The 19663-nt window shown below is 43.6% G+C and overlaps 1 protein-coding gene across 1 annotated transcript; it reads left to right on the plus strand.

Moving 5' to 3' along the window:
- The first annotated feature begins 6448 nt into the window (after positions 1–6448).
- rorcb (RAR-related orphan receptor C b) lies at positions 6449–19114 on the plus strand. The gene is made up of 10 exons (XM_042063310.1): positions 6449–6776; positions 10727–10812; positions 11265–11406; positions 11877–12377; positions 12699–12820; positions 13187–13319; positions 14244–14351; positions 15215–15325; positions 18309–18421; positions 18811–19114. Exons 1-10 carry the CDS (start codon positions 6770–6772, stop codon positions 18970–18972), a joined length of 1485 nt encoding a protein of 494 aa, XP_041919244.1. The 5' UTR covers positions 6449–6769; the 3' UTR covers positions 18973–19114.
- The last annotated feature ends 549 nt before the right edge of the window (positions 19115–19663 follow it).

Consider the following 19663-nt stretch of genomic DNA (forward strand, 5'->3'; position numbering starts at 1 on the left):
GACCAGGGTGATAAAGAGCCCTCAAACAACAGATGTGCAGCAGAGAGATCGAGTAAGTGAGAGAGGGATAGAGAGAGAGAGGGAGAGAGGGAGGGTGCCCTGTGGTGTCCTCAGGCGGGTAAGAGGAGGCGAAAGCAGGTGGGGGGTAGAGAAAGTAGGCCAGGAGGGCAGATGGGAACCAACACAAAGACAGGAGGGATGGAACAGACGTGTGAAGGTGCTCACTCCATTATGAGAGAGAGATGAGTTTTCCACTCCACCGGCTCTCTCTGTGTCATGCCAGGCGTTTACATCATGGCCATTACTTCAGTGGTGTAGTCTACGTGATATGCAGGACTATGTAGTATACCCACTTGAAAAGCATCACCATCTCAGTATACCCACTTAGAATAGGCAAGGATACGTATTAACATTTGGAGTTGATCACAGTATACCCACAGCTAACTAGTCTACATCACAGTATATCCACTACAGCTAACTAGACTACACTACTGCGTTACTTCATACTCTCAGGACTACATTGGTTCTTCTGCTCGTCTGGTCTCTTTCTCGCTCCCATCCTTCTCCCGCTCTCTCACTACTCCATAGTCTCTGAGGCCGCTCGTTTGTTATGCCTGTCCTGTGTGAATGCTTGTTTAGTGTGGTAGAAGCAATGTAGAGGCTTTGGGCATGTGCCAGTGGTAACAACAGACACACAGACATTCCAACTCAGACGGTCTCACAAATGATGTCTGTATCTGAAGCGAGCCACGCGCTGCAAAGCGCCACGAGGCCTCACATGCAGGGGCTTGTGTTTGTTCTCATCACTCACATGGCAGAGCACGCTGACTCACTGCAGATAAACAACATACGGACCATCACCATGGAAACACCACAATCTCGCTCTCGCTGTCTGTGCAGCCTGTCCTTTGCACGTCTTAAATGGTAGCTGGCAGCTTGGGTGGTACTGCTGCTGATGCGTATGTCACCCATTTGCATCACTGGCCCATACAAATCAGTCCGAGCAGGTGGCTTGTTTGCAAGCTGTCCATTGGTACTTTGTTTTTTAAAGAGGGAGGTTTTGAAATGGGTCAGGAATACGTGCGTATGTATGTAGACCTATGCAAAAATATGCGCGTGTGGCCAGATTTTCTGTGAGTTAGAGAGATGTGTTTGCCTGTTTCTAATGGTACATATTGTTCTCAGCCCAGGTGTGGACAATATAAATGCTGTATTGCTCAGTGTTTACTTATGGCAGGGCAGTACCTGTGCAAACAGTCTATAGAATGACCCTCTCTGTTCCATACTGCATGTACTGTAGATCCAGCACCCCCTCTAATTCAATGCCTGACATCCGCATCATGATGCTTCTGCCAGTTACACAATGAATGGTCATCAAAACTGTAATAAAAATATGATAAATATTGGGAAATGTTCCAGACATGAAAGAACCAGTACTAAATTGCAATAAACAGCAAGAGCCACAGGACTTTTTGAATTTTATTTGGGCTTGTATTTGTTTCATATGGTGTTGCTCAGGATTTATGACAGTCATGTTGTTGTGCCTCGCAGTTGTTGGTTGCAGACAACGGCTGTTGTCAGCCTATTGTGAAGGAGAACCTTTACAGATCCCGTATACAATCTGCAGTATTAGCAGAGTATTAGCACTTGTCACTGTAGGAAGTCCCCAACCAATCTTTTTTGCTTTCTTTCTATTCTTGTCTATCCTTGTATATGACTGAAACATTTTTGATTTGTTATCCAGGGCATGGAGCCATCTCCACATTGTAAGGTGTCCACTAAGATAGGGTTGCCATAAGGTTATTCATCTACTAGCCCTATAGTAGAACCAAGAAGAAGAGTAGTGATTTAACAAAGAGAAGAAGGAACAGGAGAAAAGTAAAAAAACGGACCACATGCAAAAGGAAGTGTGTGACTTTGCGACCTTTGTTATGGATAATGGATAACTTAACAGTGTATGTGAAAATGTCCTCCTCTGTGTGTGCCACTTTAAGGAAACGTGGACACAATTTGATAGAGATTTAAACTAGGCTAATGCTCACCTCGAGTTTGAATGAATATGGTGGGCGCCATGCTCTGAGTCTGGATTTTCAAACATAATTGGGACACTTTACACTTTTAGTAGAACTTTAATAATTGACATTGAATTGAAATCACTGAGCTTACCCCTAGACAGAAAAATGAGTGAGTGAGAGAGAGAGAGAGAGAGAGAGAGAGAGAGAGCAGGAGCAGGCCTCAGGAATAGGGGGAAATGGAGGAAGAGGGAGGTGCTGAGAGAAAGCAGGAGGCTAACTATATCACAACATCAGCAAGAACATTGACTCCTTATACTCTTTATCTCCTACCAAGGTTGCAAGAAACTGGGGTACCATGATCAATGCCCAACTGACCTTCTCTGACCATGTATCCTCTGTCTCCCGGTCATACTGCCTCACACTATTCAATATAAGAAAAATCAGGTCGTGCCTAACTAAACATGCCACCCACAGCTCTTGGTCCTGACCATATGACCTACTGGAGTCATATGACAAAGGTCTTGATTCTAGGGTGCTGGACTACGCCACCTGGGGGCTTTCACACCAAGATGTACTTTAGCTAGACCTCCAATACCTTAATTAAGACAAGAGGGCCCTCACAAACACATGCTTGAGTAAGAGTAAGACAGAGACGTGGTATTTCAGTATAAAAGTAAACAATATTTATTAATGAATAGTTCAATAAAAATGCAAGCTTTGGTTTGCTTCTCAGGATATTGCCAAATGATATATCAAGCCCAATAGGCCAGCAAGAAGAAGGTAATGGCTGCCACCAGGACTACCAGAATTTAATTAGTTATTGGTTTAGATGGATCAGCTGTTCGGGAGGAGTTACCTGTCCTGGAGGAGGAGTGAGACCAACACACCACCCGTGCTCCTAATTCTGCCTAGTCACACACACACACACACACTCATAGGCACAGGTACTGCAAAGAGTGATCACTGCAAATAGTGAGGTGCACGTTACCACTACAAATACTGTGTGCAACACGCGAAGAAGAGGACTCAGATCCGGCGACCTGCCCTGCGGTACAACGGCAACACTCTGTTTCTCTGGAGGGGAGAGGGAAGGATAGAGTTGCTATTAGCACTAGCTGGCTGGGTGAGGAATAAGCAAAGCTAGATGTTAACGTTACCACAGCAGAATACTGGGGCAGCCAATACCACACCTATTGCCCCACACCGCGATGGAGAGGGGCAAATAAGTGAACACAGCCACGCCTATGCTTAGGCCCAATCAAATCAACAAACAAAAGGAACGAAATAAAGAAAGCAAAATGAGGCAAGAGTTAGGCTACATTAAAGGAACAAACACAGTTCAAATCCATTGTCCATGGTAAAATACAGCATAAACCAGTATCAATCAATGATAAGTGATAAATACATGTACAATAAACAGGGTTTCATCTTACCTCTATGAATATAACACCCAACATAAATGGAAATGGGACTCCCTGGTATCTCTCCAGTACGCAAACCTACACATCACACACCAGCATAGTTCACATACAAAATAGCCCATCATGCAATAATGTTATTGGCTGGTTAAATCACAAGGACTTACAGACTTCACATTATAGTAGATTCAATAACTAAACATACATGCACATTACAAGGCTAAAATTACTCTATTGCTGTGAGCCATACACCATTGTTACCACAACGGGTCTCCCAGTAAACAGTAGTTAAATAGTTATCTCTCATGTTCTCTCAGATGGTCTCGTCCAGAATGTTCAACCCCATTGTTCATTGATCTCCACTGGTTATCCTCAGCTGCATCCTGCATGCATCAAATTCAAGTCACTAATACCTACCTAAAAAGGGACTGCTGAGTTTGCACCCACTTACTTAAAAATGTTCTCAAGGCTTATGCTACACCTCGACCACTGTGTTTTAACTAGGGACATTGTCTGGCACTGCCACCCCTACACACACGGTAATCCAGACTGTTTTCATGTGTTGTTTCCCTATGGTGACAGGTTGGGTGAAATGACCTCCCAAGTGCTACCAGAGCAGGTCTGGTTGCATTGGCAAAGTAGTATTGGTAGTCATCTTAGTATGGTTGTGTTTGCAAAGTAGTATTTATTTGTTACCTACGCCCTAATTTGCAATGCACCTTGTATGTTATTCCTCATATTGTGAGTCGCTTTTGATAAAAAGCATCTGCTAAATTAATCTGTGTAATGTAAATTCAGGAGAGAGAAGCAGTGAGGAGTAGCAGGAGACAGCGAGCTAGGCTAACACACTGACCCAGTGGCACTGGCCTGAGGTCATGGCAGATTACTGCTCGGTGGAGAGCGAGGGGGATTTGAGTGCTTTTGAAAGCAGAGAAAGGAGAGGGATTAATGGAATGAGAGCGAAGTGGGAGAGGGATTACTCTGCTGGGAACAGGATTGTAATGTAATCCATGTGGAATATGGCGCTTTCAGTCCATACAGGGGTCTGAGAGCAGGAGATGGTGCTGAGGAGTATTGCTCAGTCATTCGGCCGACATTTTGTGTTCCCTTATCTCTCGCTGTGTGACTGTGTGTGTGTGTGTGTGTGTGTGTGTGTGTGTGTGTGTGTGTGTGTGTGTGTGTGTGTGTGTGTGTGTGTGTCTATTGGGTCCATTTGTTTCTTTCTTCTCGTCTTTCTGTTTTTCTCATCTGACTGTTTTTCTACTCAGATCTGTCACCTGCTTTTGTATATCTCCTGGCCTTCTCTTATCTTATCTATGCCATTTTTCATTCTCTGCTCAGCGCCTGCAAATTACTCAACAACCACTCTTCCTTTTTATAGTAATGAAAAGCAGCTGCCTATTACCTATTACATTACATGCCTGTTAGCGCTTGCTCTCTCTCTCTCTCTCTTTCTCTCTCTCATTTTGCTTCTCTCTATTTCAGTCTGTCAGTGGTTATGTAAGGGTTAGGGTCAAAGTGTCACCATGGTTGCTAGTGGTAACAGTGAGCTGAGAGAGGCTGCAAAGAGGGGAACAAATGATTTAAAAAGAAGCGAGAATGTGTACTCACTGAAATGAAAAAAAAAAAAAAAAAATTCTTCTGTCTTCTACTGAGACAGAAGAAATTGTTTTGTTTTTACCAGATTCTTTAAAAAAACATACAATGCTCATTTCTCTATTATTCCTTATGAGTTGAGCCGACAGACTTGAAGAGGAGCAAGAAGGGACAGGAACCCAAGAAATGGCCCAATGGATAGACCTTCAAAAATAAACATACCCCGAAGAAATGGAAAGAGAGACAATGGGAAATTATATAACTTAACATGAAGGACACTGTACATGGACAAAAATAATGTTAGGAGGGAAGTCATGGTGTGTGTGTGTGTGTGTGTGTGTGTGTGTGTGTGTGTGTGTGTGTGTGTGTGTGTGTGTGTGCGCGCGCGTGTGTGTGTGTGTGCGCGCACGTGTGTGTGTGCGTGCGCGTGTGCATGCAGGGAGGGCGAGTGTGAGGAAGAGAGAGAGGGGAGGGAGGGACCATAGAATGGGAGTGCTTGGTGTAGCCTGCTGTGTACTCCTTAGCTGCTCTACTAACCTACTTACTGTAATCTCCCCTTCTCCTTGTTTCATAACTCAGTCTGCCAGTGAATTGCATCATTAAATCCCACGACCCGTGGTTGCAGAGTTATCATCTATCACCAAATACAAATCAATGCTGGTTTTCATACTGAAACAAAATAGGAATTATAATGTGAAATTATAACACACCAAGTCACCAAATGAGACTATCCATGGCTACTCCCTTAGCACTAAATCAGATGGGCTACACTGACAGCAGACTGAACAGTCACAAAATGTTTGTTTTTTTTTACAAATCAAAACAGTACTGTCATGAGACAATCTGGGTTCCATTCTCCAGATGTCCACACAAGGAGCCAGAAGCACACGTTATATGATTCCAATTCTGATTACATAATCAGTGTTGACAAACACTGATCACTGAAAGCCTTGTATTAATCTACATCGTTAAAACGTAATATTGTAATCCAGATTTATCTACAAAACTATTAATTATTAACCACTTAATAAAATATTATGGCATTCATTTACACAAGGAGAATTACCCTGCTTACAGACTGTCTTCGGATTTATCTATTTAACTAGGCTATGGTGACATCCAAAAACATTGTTTTTAACTATTTGAAGCCAGATTATGCTCAATTTTGGGCAGCTTTGCGGTGACTATAAAATTATTTGGGGGGGGTACACAAAGCAAGAGCATTGGAGCACACTCTTAAGTTATTGTGTTTATTTTTTAGGCATATCGTCTTGCCAAAATGTGGTCTACGCGAAAGCAGAACCTATGCGTAAAACTAGAAAGAACGGATCCACCTTAAGAGCGGGGAAGGATGCGCGTCCCCGTGTGGAGTCTGTATGGGCCAGCAGAGTGAGATCATGTGAGAGTCCACGCGTCGAAAAGTAGGTTAGCAGGGTAGACTGAGAGGAAGGCACAGAGAGGGAAGGATTGACTAGGAAAGGGAGGAGAAATCGGAACGACGACAACGACGTTGCTCTTGAGTGCCGTACATTATAGAAATCGTATATCAAAAGTTGCATGAATTATCTCGACGGCTTAAAAACAAAGATCAGGAGATATTTGCGGTTATATTTACTCTCGATAATGCTCCACTTTGGAGCTAAAAGGTTATATTCTGCTAGCTATCTGAGGCTAGCCACCTAGCTGGCCAACTTGGCATTTTTTTCACATTGAGGAGTTCAACCCAAAGAAACAATCAAAATGAGAGGTGAGTAAATCATTATGATATTTCATGTAAATGGGCCAACAAATATTGTTGAGATATTCAGCTGTGTCTATTGCATATATTTTTTTATAATCTGTATAGACATTTAATAATAATTATGCATAGCCATTCTGTTCTTTGCATATACATTCAGTTTGCACTGCTAAACATGCACGATGGGTGCAATGTTGAAGTTTCATTTGCAGGAGGACTTACATAATTTTCTGCGTATCACAGTAATCCTCCATTCTATCTCTGTGATGGGCTTGCCAGTTCGCACTGACCATGAGGTGGACTCCTGCACTGCTGAGTAACAGCGAAGTCTAGCCACCTATAGTTGAATAGGTGTGCAGTAATTTGTCGTGGAGACATGTTCCCCTCAGCATTTGTAGAAATAGTTACGACGTTGTATTTCTATTGCGATTTGCAAACCATAACTGTGACCATATATATTAGGGTATTGTATTTTACAGATTCTTGCCTGTGTTTACGTGTGTGTAGTTTGTTTAAGGTAATCTTTAGAGGACGCCTTATGGTCTGATTTTTATGACAAGGCGTACGTTGTAATGGGAGGGGTACTATAGACCCACTCTATGTATCTTTAACAATAATCAATGAAATGTTCCTATTGTAGCAATCAATGTTACTTTGTAACAATTCGTCATGTTAAATATGTAGCGTGAATTCTGCCACAATTGTTGCAACTGGTTAGTAGCATAACGCTCATGGTTTCTGTCAAATATTGACAACTTGGCTCAACTGATTGGCCACAATGATATTTCATGGACGAAAACTTGCAGATCTGTCTCCTGTTAATGTCAGTGGTATCAGTCGCGTGTTGTGAGCATGTTGTTGTTTTCAGGTTCCAGCATGGCCGGCTGTGTGAGCTGTAGAGAGTTAACTGTTCTACTGACCTAGTTATGTCACCGAACATTACGCCACACCCGCGGGAGGGGGAGGGGGGCAAGCTAAGAGAGGGAGAGGGGAGGAAAGGGGCGGGTCTTAGGTAGGACGTGTAAACCCACGCGGTTTGTTTGCAAAGTAGCGCTGTTGGTGGTGGGTGTTTGAACTTGAGATACAGACTAGAGGACTACTAAAGAGTTCTTGGATTAAGTTAGGGATAATGTATGGTATAATACTATGTGGATTTTATGCAAATGCATGTTTTCATTTAGACTAGCCTATGTCACCTGATACAATAGATAACATGTTATGTTTGGTTTGTGTGGTTACTATTTTCACATTTGACTGCTGTTGGAGTGCTTCCTATAACACTGGTTATTATAGGCCTATTAACATGTCAGCAGCCGAGCCTATTTGTACATTACGTAAGGAAGCAACTAGTTAGTTGTAAAGTTGTGTATTTTCTGTTAGCAGCTGTAAACAGTAAGGCAGTGTGTTTTTTGTTTGAAAATGATACTGAATGAGACTGTGGGATTTTTTTTAGATCTGCAGAGTTCATTAAGTTCAGTTGGCCTGTCTCCTAACCCAACTCTTTTCCCCATAGACTTTTCTAGGAAATTACATATCCTCACAACTTGCTGGGATTGCATTTCCAAAGTGTTTCTCAGGAGCACCGATAACAAAGCATGAACTAGAAAGCAGTGTTTCTCCTATCAGGCCTATCCCCAATTACAGCATATCTCACAGAAATAAGGAGTCAGCACAAATAATCAGTTCATGTGTAGAGGGAAGATGACCTATAGAAGTTCGGTAGATGATGGATAAAGTTGAAAGTTCCTCATTCGTGAATGTGTGACCTTTGCACGGCACAAGGTGGGGAGCAAAAACGGGTGGTGCAGTAATAACGGAACAGGGCTAACTAGTAAAGCTACGTGGACACGATGCACTCTTACAAACAGAGATTAAAAAGCTGGTAGTACTTAACGTGCCTTGCGTTTAATGGGAGCCTGGTTGTGCTTGCTGTTCAGCATTTGGACACCATTACACATAAATCTTGTTTTTCCTGGACATTACTATTGGCTCAGGAACATGCCTGGGCATGCTTATACATCGCATGACATTATGGCAACATGGTTGTGGTTACCCATACTCAAAGTGGCAGAACAAAATAATTAAATCTCAGGTTGTCTTTACCATGGCTGTTAACAGTCTTAAAAATAATCTCTTTAGGTTTTATGAGTTCCATAATGGGTTGTAAAAGTCACCCCTCAATGATAGGTCATTGGCTTTCTGTTCTTTCTACCCCAACAACTGTCTGCCTTAGCTATGACATAACAGGCACTCAGCCTGCAAGTAGCCTAAACATTTCGATTGGCAGTTCCTTCATTCTGCATGTACTTAGTCATGTAGTGTCTTTGTGTCCATGTGGGCTGATAGTGCCTCTCCCTCTGTGCGTCAGTAGAGTTAACGATTGCTTTGTAGTCTGTAGTCAGGTACGTGCCACTGTGTGAATTCATAATTGTAGATTTGTCCACTATAGGAAACCACTATCTGGTTTAATTGTGTTAAAAGTGTTATTGTGACTTGTCTTCTTTGTCTTGTCTTGTAGTTTAATAGTAGGTTTAGGTCCTATGGTCTGTAGCCTAATTCAAGCCAGATGTAATAGACAGTTTATGAACATGCGCATATCCTTATAATGTGTATTAAAGTGTAGTGCTTTGGTTTGTAAAGTGTATAACGGAGTATGTTTTAGGTTGTGTATTAGGCTGACTTGGTATAGGTACTCTTTGTTTCTATTGTTTGTTTTATGCATAACCTCAATGCGAAGTCTTTTGCTGTTCCACCTTAAAAGATGAAAAAAGGAAAAGACTTTGCAAATGGTGAACACTCCGCTGCCTCCCACACCCTCCCCTTTTCAATGGGAAAGTGTGTCAGTAGGACAGCTCATCCAGATGGGCTGACAGCCCAGTCAAGTTAAATGACATTTTGCGCAGCCACTCAGAAATCCACTCACTCTGGAGCCAGCCAATACCTGGTGAAAGGGCGGAGCGGTAGCATTACTAGACTGGCCGCCCCTCAGTGACTGTGTTTGTGGAATGTTAGCAGACGGCAGTTATATAACCAGAGCACAGGAGGGGGAGGGGGAGCGCTTATGGGATTACAGATTTTTCCATTGCATGCCTCAATATATCCTGGTCATTGCTTTCGGCTGACAGAGGGAACGAGGAGTACAAAATGGAGGACAAAGATATTTTTTCCAGCTATTATCTCTGTGTTATATTGCAGAGAGAGAGAGAGAGCTGTTAAAAGTTAATGCTGATTAATCATCCTGCATGTAGGAAAATGCATGTTCAGCAAACTATTCTGACTAACTTTATTGAGCTAGTTATGTTGTGCGCTTTATGATTGAGCTGCAGATTGAGCTCTATATACTTGTGAATGAGAGAGAGATAGAAAAGTCTTCCTGATTACCTTGTTACCTAACTGGTAGCTCAGCTCTTGATATACAGTACAGTCTGCCGGTGTTAAGGCACAGGATACTGCACTGACTGACACATGACTCCAGGCTATTCCTGTCACAGAGGAAAGGGCACAGTGTCTTCAGTTGGAGCAGCATAGCACACACACACACACACACACATACTTAAAAGCAACCAACATAATGCACTCTCCATCTTGATGGGCATAGTTGCATAAGGATAACCTAGTGATCTCATTGTGTTGTTGATTTTCCTTTTGTATGAGAAGATGAGGGGTGCAATATTATTACCTCTTAACATATCACACAATCAAGGTAGAGTAAATAAGTATAGCCTTAATGTTTCAATGGTTAATTGCTCCTCCAGAATCACTCAACAATCTCTGTGTAGTGAGTGCACTGCTCATTTGCATAACTTCTACATCAATGGGTGTCTTCTGGAAAGTATTCTGTTTTTGTCACAACCTTATTTGTTGTGCTTCTGTAGTCCTCATGATTACACCACATGTCTGTCAGGTATGCTTATATTGCGTGAATTGTGTTGTAATGTGTCATTTCTCTGTCTTTGCAGCCCAAATTGAGGTGATACCTTGTAAAATCTGTGGGGACAAATCTTCAGGGATCCACTATGGCGTGATCACATGTGAAGGCTGCAAGGTAAGCAGGAAAAAGCACCTGGCAAACTATCAAGTGGAGAGGCTTTTGGCAGTTTTGATACCAATTTTGCCATTGGCAGACTGCTTTAAACTCAAAGTCGGCGCTGTATGAAACTAGACAAAAGAAATTCCAGGCAGACCGTTTGATTAAACATTCATAGAGCAGCACTCCAGTTCCTGGACTAGCTTTCTGAGGCCTTACATAACTCTCTCTTTTCCTTCATTAAAACTCGGCGTCGGTTGATGGCAATACTCTTGGCTCATAATTGTTAGGGGCTTTGAACATGACGCGTGCCCATGCAGCCCTTCTGAATCCACATGGAGGAAACGGCTCACATCTGCTCAGATGATGTCTGTACTATAGCGCTCTAATGAAGAGGCTGAGCCAAGCTGACAGCAGGCCAGTGTTTTATGTCGGCTAACCCACCCCCTCCTCTCTCTCTCCTCTTGCAGGGCTTCTTCCGCCGCAGCCAGCAAAACAATGCCATGTACTCGTGCTCACGGCAGAGGAACTGCCTCATCGACCGCACCAACCGTAACCGCTGCCAGCACTGCCGTTTGCAGAAGTGCCTGACACTGGGCATGAGCCGTGATGGTGAGTACGGGCTGTTGATGTGTCCTTGTGTGTTTGCGTGGTGTCAGAGATATTCTGCACACACTCGTAAATCCAGGGAGATGGTAATATAATGTAACATAATGTAACAATACGTGTGGCCTTTTTACTCTCAAAGCTAAAGAAGTGGACAGGTCTGATATTACATATACCCCATTATGTAATGCATTTTTAACTAGCATTTTAACATAAGCTATCTATTCAGTCTGTCCATCATTCAAACAATCAATCAAACAATGTTCTCACCTCCTCATCATCTATGCAACCAAGATTAAGTACAATAATATGTAACATTTTTATTTTATAATAATGAAAATTCAGAGATTATATTAGATGAACACAACAAGAGCAGTCAGTTGCCCTGCCACATGCACTGCAACTCTGCCTACATACAGTACAACACAAGCAGGGATTTACCTTAAAGATCTAATCATAACATTTTACCCTCACAGCGGTGAAGTTCGGCCGCATGTCCAAGAAGCAGCGCGACAGCCTGTACGCCGAGGTGCAGAAGCACCAGAAGTCTCAGTCCGATTGCCTGAGTGGAGGCGCGGTGATGGCGGGCGGCCAGGGGGGCCGCGAGGACAGCGGGGAGGAGGGCGGCAACAGCCGCTCCTACAGCAGTGGAGGCTCCAGCACCACCACCCTCAGCGACCTGGACGACATCGCCGCGCTGCCCGACATGCTGTTCGACCTGCCGCTGACGCCCGAGGAGGCCAGCGAGTACTGCAGTGGCCTGGAGATGCTGGGCGGAGGCGGTTACGGAGGAGGAGGAGGGGGCAGCGCTGGCAGCGGCTCCTCCAACCAGAGCTCGCCTGAGCCCAGCAGCATGGACTCGGGAGACGGAGGGAGTCCGCTGGTCAAGCACGAGTACCAGATGCTGGCGGAAACGGGCGTGCTCACACACTCCCCCCTGGGGTCCCTGCCGGACGACTGCTCCCTGCTGGATATAGGTAAGACTGAGAGGGGCCGTGAGACGGGATGGAGGGACTGTAAGGTGTTGGCAGGGCTGATGGGACAGATGGGGCAAAGGTGGTTGGATAGACACCACTGTTGGATAGATGAGTGGACGCCAGGGCAGGTGACTGGATGAGTGGGGATTGGACTGTGAGGAAAATGGATGAATTGAAGGATTGAAGGCACAGTGGAGTTTAGGTTTAGAAATGAGAGTTAATAAACTTGATTGATCAATCTAAGAATTGTAGGAATTGCAGCAGGATATTGTATAATACCGTGGTAATAATTTGTTTGTATGTGTGTGTGTGTTGTTATAGAGCGAATCACACAAAATGTGGTCAAGTCCCACCTGGAAACATGTCAGTACGGCACAGAGGAGCTGAAGAGGCTCACTTGGAGTCAGTACACGCCCGAGGAGACGCGCCACTTCCAGTGCAAGGTGAGCCCCCTAGCTGCCACTCACTCACTCACTTACGCACGCACGCACGCACGCACGCACGCACGCACTCACTCACTCACTCACTCACTCACTCACTCACACACTCACTCACTCACTCACTCACTCACGCACGCACGCACGCACTCACTCACTCACTCACTCACTCACTCACTCACTCACTCACTCACTCACACACTCACTCACTCACTCACTCACTCACTCACTCACGCACGCACGCACTCACTCACTCACTCACAAAAGCAGAAGCCCATTTTGCTGTGTGGACATATGAGGAAATGTGTCCCCCCCCTCCCGCCCTCCCTCTTCACATGTTTGTTTGTGTGTCTTCCTCCGTCGTGTCCTCAGTCTGCCGAGTGGATGTGGCCCCGCTGTGCCCTGCACATCACCCACGCCGTCCAGTACGTGGTGGAGTTTGCCAAGCGCATCAGCGGCTTCATGGACCTGTGCCAGAACGACCAGATCATCCTACTCAAAGCAGGTCAGTAATCATCACCGTCTCACATGCACAGGCTTATACACACACACACACACACACACACACACACACACACACACACACACACACTATTACAAAACGAAAGATGACACACTCAGAGGAATGATACCTGTTAGTCTAGTTGTGCACAGACTGGAAAAGCGGGCGTCATATTTGTTCTGGGACTCAACGGGTGTCTCTCTCTGTCACACATCTGAACACGTCAGCAAACAAACATGCATATTTGGGACCAGGGTGTCAGTCTGTGTCTGACCATTTGTAGCTGCCTAACCGGGCAACAGGTAGGTGACAACTACAAATGGAGAAAACATTAGAGCACACACGCACGCACGCGCGCACACACACACACGCACACACACACACACACACACAACTCTCTCATTCTCTCTCTCTCCCCTCTACATACAGACTTACCAGTATACACTCTCACCTGCGCATATTGACACCAACAGCCTGCTCAGTACTGCATAGCCATTGAATGTAGTTGAACATTTTTGTCTTGTTCCTGAGCTAACTTTTTGCTCTTTTGTCCCTTTGTCTCTCCAATCTTCTCTCTCTATGTGCTCTCTGTTGCACTTTTATCAATCTCATAACTAAATCCCTTTGGCGGGATAATCAAACCCAAAATGAACCTAAATCCGTCAAACATTACTCATCAAACAATTCTCTATTTATATAAATTCCCTTTATATAAATATTCAATTTTGTTGAAATATAAATGTTTGGAATGTGTTTTGGTTGAATGCAATTCTGATCTTTATCCTGGTGTTGTTCAAATGACATTCCCTTTGCACATCTACTTGGATCAAAATTGCACCTTGTATGTTATTGCACGGTGGAGCATCTCCCCCCTCCCTCCTCCCTCCCTTCCCCCTTCTTCTCTCTGTTTATGGTCGTCCTCTCCAGGCTGCCTGGAGGTGCTGCTGATCCGTGTGTGTCGTGCATACAACTCCTCTAACAACACTATGTTTTTCGATGGCAAGTTTGCCAGTCCCCAGCTCTTCAAGGCTCTAGGTGAGTGCTCTCCGCCTGTATCTAATAACAACTTAATCAGCTTGATGGGTTGATGGTTCAGGATCTAGTCATCTATTTATATATTTGTGTGGTAACACTTTTATTGAACTCTGTAGCAGTGTAATGTGTTGTGTATTCTGCATAACAATGTCATCCCTTATACATGGGACAACGTTTTGATGAATGTTGCTGGGCAACCACATAACCAATTCCATTTATTCTTGATCATGATGGATCATAATGATTTACCTACTGATGATTAAAGTTCTTCAAAAAAGAAATTTGGAATTCATGCCAGAACCACAATAATGAGGAAAATTGCCCAGCAGCCTTGCTCAAAAAGGTGCCCCAGGTGTCATTAGCTTTAAAAAGGTGTTCTTTATAGTCACCATTGGCTCCCTTCTCTAATACTGCAATATAACCTATGCCCAACTGCACATAGATAGATAGATAGATAGATAGATAGATAGATAGATTGATAGATACTTTGTTGATCCCCAAGGGGAAATTCATACACAGGGAGATTACACTGAGGGAGTTATGCTGTATCTTAGGAAGTCTGTTTACTTTGGCCCACGTTATTACACCACGTTATTTTCACCAGTTGATTTAAAAATACCCGACTAATGTCAACATCTGATAATAGACAGCACACATTTTATTTTGTGGATACCTTGCCAATGGGTTATGCATGAGTCAGTGAATCCATTCAAATTGTTACCTCTAGCTATTTGTGTAACAAGTCCTTGTAGCAGAACATCTAGAAGACAGAACACATGCAGAGTTTGTGTTTCTTTTGTGTTGGATGTTAACCTCTTTTGTACTCTCTTTTGCTCTCTCTGTATGTGTGTGTGTGTGTACAGGCTGTGATGACCTTGTAAACGCTGTCTTTGACTTGGCCAAAGGCCTGAGCCGTCTTCAGCTATCGGAGGAGGAGATGGCGTTGTTTAGTGCTGCTGTTCTGCTATCCCCAGGTTAGTTGCAACAGCCATTTACCTAACAGCTATGCAAGCTTTTGCATTTTGAATGCAATGTACAGCATAGACATCATCATCATCATCATCATCAACCGTTGTTTATTCAGGGGAAATTGACTGAGCATTAAGCTCTTTTACAGCAACGCCCTGAGTTTACAAACAAAGAATCAAACAAAAACAACTATGTGATGGACTTGAGTGCCGTGACTCGCCAGCATACCCAAGACCTAGCACAGACAGACGAACAAACAAATTATACAACAAACAACAAACAAATCATTAATCAAACAAAAATAGGCCAAAAGGAGCGGCACATCTGGCCAGCGTAGCAATTACTAGGCAACCTGACATACAAGACATTAACACACAGAATAAAAGGTGCCGGACGGAGCGGCATAGTCGCCTGCGTACCCGTGACACCAAGACATGACAAATATATTTTAAAAAATAACAATAACAAACACAAGATAAAAGATGCCGGACAGAGCGGCGTAGTCGTCAGCGTACCCGTGACACCAAGACATGACAAATATATTTAAAAAACTAGATGTACCACAGAGCGGTACAAAATATGACCGCTGCCCAGTCCAGCACATTTTTTCCACAAAAATAAATCACGCTGAAAGGCCTATATGGTTCTAACTGTCTCACTAAATTGCATTATCCACACTCAATTCTCACTGGTATCTGCTAGACAACCACCAACCAACCAGACAAAGTACCAAAACATGATTAGTTCATAGATTTCACATGTAAAATTCATTTTATACAACCCCATCTTGCCTGTTCATAATTCTGAGAAATTCTTGAATTGTGTGCATGTGTGCGTGTACACATTTATGTTTATGTGTGTGGGTGTGTGTGTGTGTGTGTGTGCGTGCTTGTGTGTTTGCCTGCGTATGTGTGTTTGTGCATGTGCAAGCATGCGTACATATGTCTACTGTGTGAGTATGTGTCATACGTATGATTACTGTGAATGTATGTGTGTGCGTGTGTATCTGTTTATGCACATGTGTGCACATGGAATGGGTTAACATGACCCCTGGAGGCAAACATACGGAAAAAATTGGTCATCCTAGGCCCTACGGTTCTCAAGATATTCACAGAAAACTGTGTCTGCTCTACCCTCCTTTCAGGGGGTCCAGTATAGCGGGGGGGGCTACAGATCAAAACGAAAAACGATGGTTCCATGCTATCCATGTGGGGTTACATGCCCACCAAGTTTCGTGTACCCCGGTCTTTCAGTGTCCCGGGAATCCTTGTTGGTGTACGGTCACTAAATGTACACATAAATTATTTTATTGTAAGGCCCCCCATGAACGAAAGTTCACAAAACTTGGCATGCATTCGGAGGGTGTCATAATGATCCTACACTTTCAATTTCGTACAGTTTTGACCATGTCAGCCAGAGATATTGTGATGAAAACACCTAATTTTTTGCTTTTTAATTTTTAACTAGGTGGTGATATACATGAAATAAGTGGTAATGGGATGGGTTGACATGCCCCCTTAAGACCAACATACAAAAAAAGGTGGACCTCCTAGGCCCTACGGTTCTCGAGATATTCACAGAAAACTGTGTCTGCCCTTCCCTTCTTTCGGGGGGTGCAGTCCAGTGGGGGGGACCCTATCCATATGGGGTTACATGCCCACCCAGTTTCGTCTACCCCGGTCTTTCAGTGTCCCGGGAATCCTTGACGGAAATTTGGACATGCTGCGCGGCGGTTATAATAACAATAACAAACACAAGACAAAAGATTCCGGACAGAGCGGCATAGTCGTCAGCATACCCGTGACACCAAGACATGACAAATATGTTACCCTGTAAGGCGAAACCAGTCGTTTGGCGCACGGTGCTATTTTGAGAAAATCCACGATAAACAAATGTACAGGTTAAAATGTCGAATTTCACGTTTTCGCATAATTAGACAGTATACAGTCTACACTTTCATATTGTGAACAAATTTCACGGATAAACATAAGTTTTGACTGTTAAACCCTTACTTTATTTAGGTGAAGATTCAACACATTAGCAGTCATTCCCTTTGTCCACACCGCTATAAGGTTTTACAGTAGGGTACAGGAGAGCTAATTTACTCATTAGGCTACTCATTACTCGTTACTCAATGTGTCAGCTCTATATCGTTCATGGCAGATGTAACCAAATATGAATGTGAAAGACTTGCCTTTCAGGGCACGAACGGTCAAAAGCACGAACTTTTAGAAATATCCTGGCGTCATTTTAGGGACCAGGAGAAGTTTTGCATTGAAGTAGGCTAGCACATTTTAAAAGTAGGCTAGGCTATACACAATCTGTGTACACAGAACTTCCTCTCCCCTTACTTCCCCCGAAATACATTAATTATATTCTTTAGTGACACCTTATGACCGTCCCAGGTATTAACTAGGGGGCAGAAAAAGACTCATTGCACGGTTGAAACTATGGTAGTCAGTCATCCGCTTCAAAGTCACGCTACCGTAAGGCTAATCATAGCTGTGCCCTCACACTATCGCACGTGATAATTTACTTAAAAAGGTGATTTTGTCCTCTTCTGGCGTATCGTGACAGGAGAACCATGCCAACTTTGGATGCGGTTATCTTAGCGATACTTTTTGCAATACATATCGTTGGAAAGCTTAGTTTATGGTCGTTCGTGTGAGTACAATAACTTAATTTTGTAAATTTTACCAAAACGACTGGTTTCGCCTTGCAGGGTCACATATATTTAAAAATAACAATAACAAACACAAGACAAAAGATGCCAGACGGACGGAGCGGCGTAATCGCCAGCGTACCCGTGACACCAAGACATACAAGACAGACAATGAACAAATAATAAAAAGTAAAAAAGAAAATAAATAGCCAATTATGCCATGCACATGAGACTATAATGAATGTCATAGCAGCAACGAACTATTCATGTTTACATATGCTGAATTTGAAAGCAGTGTGTGAATATAGCGTGTTTGTGTTTTGTAGATCGGCCCTGGCTGACAGACACCCAGCAGGTTCATAAACTGCAGGAGAAAGTTTACCTGGCATTGCAGCACAGTCTACACATGTCCGGAGCATCTGCTGAAAAACTGGATAAGGTATGTGCAGCAACTGGACCATCTCTAGTCTTACTTGAGTCATTCTGTTACTCTTCAGGAAGTAGGAGGCAGGAAGCCTAGAGACTTAGTAGTAAGACTGAAGATAGTAAAGTAGTAGTTACTAGTTACTTACTAGTAACTTAGTAGTAAGACTGAAGATAGTAAAGCTCATTTGACCATTCTGTGGATCTCATGTGTGCATAATTTAAACAAAGAGAGCAAGTGCATCTTTTTGATCATAAGATATGGTAGTGCTTGTCTCATCAAGCTTTGCTAGGTTGATAATGAACTTATGCCTTGCTTGAAACAAAAAAGTACATATTTTCATGTCTTTGAATCATGTGAGCGTGTACTAATTATCCTCTCTCTAACCCCCATCTATATTTCAGATGGTTTCGAAGCTTCCTCAGATGAAGTCGATCTGCAATCTCCACATTGACAAGCTGGAGTTTTTCCGTCTGCTTCACCCTGAGACAGCCCACAGCTTTCCTCCACTCTACCGGGAAGTGTTTGGCAGTGAAATCACCTTTCCCGATTCCACCAACAGCTAAACACAAGAGAGAGAGAAAGAGAGAAAATAAAATAAGAAAGGGAGATAGGGTTAGGAAGGAGAGAGTATGACAGAGAGGTTGTGTTTGGAGGATAGGGGAAATTAAAAGAAAAAAGACTTTAAATTGAGTGAAACTCAGCTAACCAGCAGCAGTTCTGCGACAATCCAGCACTTATTCACTGTCAAGAAGCCCCTTCTTACCATGCCCCTCTTGTCTGTCTGTCCCAGCACCAATCACTGTTGCAAGGGGGCAACACATTATCCATCAATGTTGTGTCTAATAGTTCCATTGACCACACAGGACATTGGACTCTCGCTCCATCAGCACACGCTGACTTGTGTTGTCTAGCCCTTGCATGTTCTTGAGATGCCCAGCTCTCGTGATGGGACAGACCCCAGTTCTCTCGCCTCCCCTGCTCCCCGCTCCTCAGTTTGATCATGAATGTAATCCCCCGGCCGTAGCACTTTCTCCCCAGAGAGGCCGATTGTACAGACTCTACTTTTGGCCCTGCATCGTACTTTATGAACCCTGTCGGCCAGAGTATTTTTAGCAGTTCAGATATCATTGAATTATCTGGGCACAGCACTGGAGCCTAATATTACCGGTGTTAAGGGACCAAGATCAACTCTCAGTATTCCCTTTTTCACAAAATGGACAAACAGACAGGGGTGATGCAGAGCTGAGAGGCTCA

Source organism: Alosa sapidissima, chromosome 1, assembly GCF_018492685.1.
Source record: "Alosa sapidissima isolate fAloSap1 chromosome 1, fAloSap1.pri, whole genome shotgun sequence".
NCBI lineage: Eukaryota > Metazoa > Chordata > Actinopteri > Clupeiformes > Clupeidae > Alosa > Alosa sapidissima.

What these genes read in the sequence shown, in the direction of transcription:
- rorcb (XM_042063310.1), top strand. An exon ending in CCAGCTCTTCAAGGCTCTAG is followed by an intron (nt 14,352 to 15,214) that starts GTGAGTGCTCTC and finishes GTGTGTGTACAG; the next exon opens with GCTGTGATGACCTTGTAAAC. An exon ending in TGCTGTTCTGCTATCCCCAG is followed by an intron (nt 15,326 to 18,308) that starts GTTAGTTGCAAC and finishes TGTGTTTTGTAG; the next exon opens with ATCGGCCCTGGCTGACAGAC.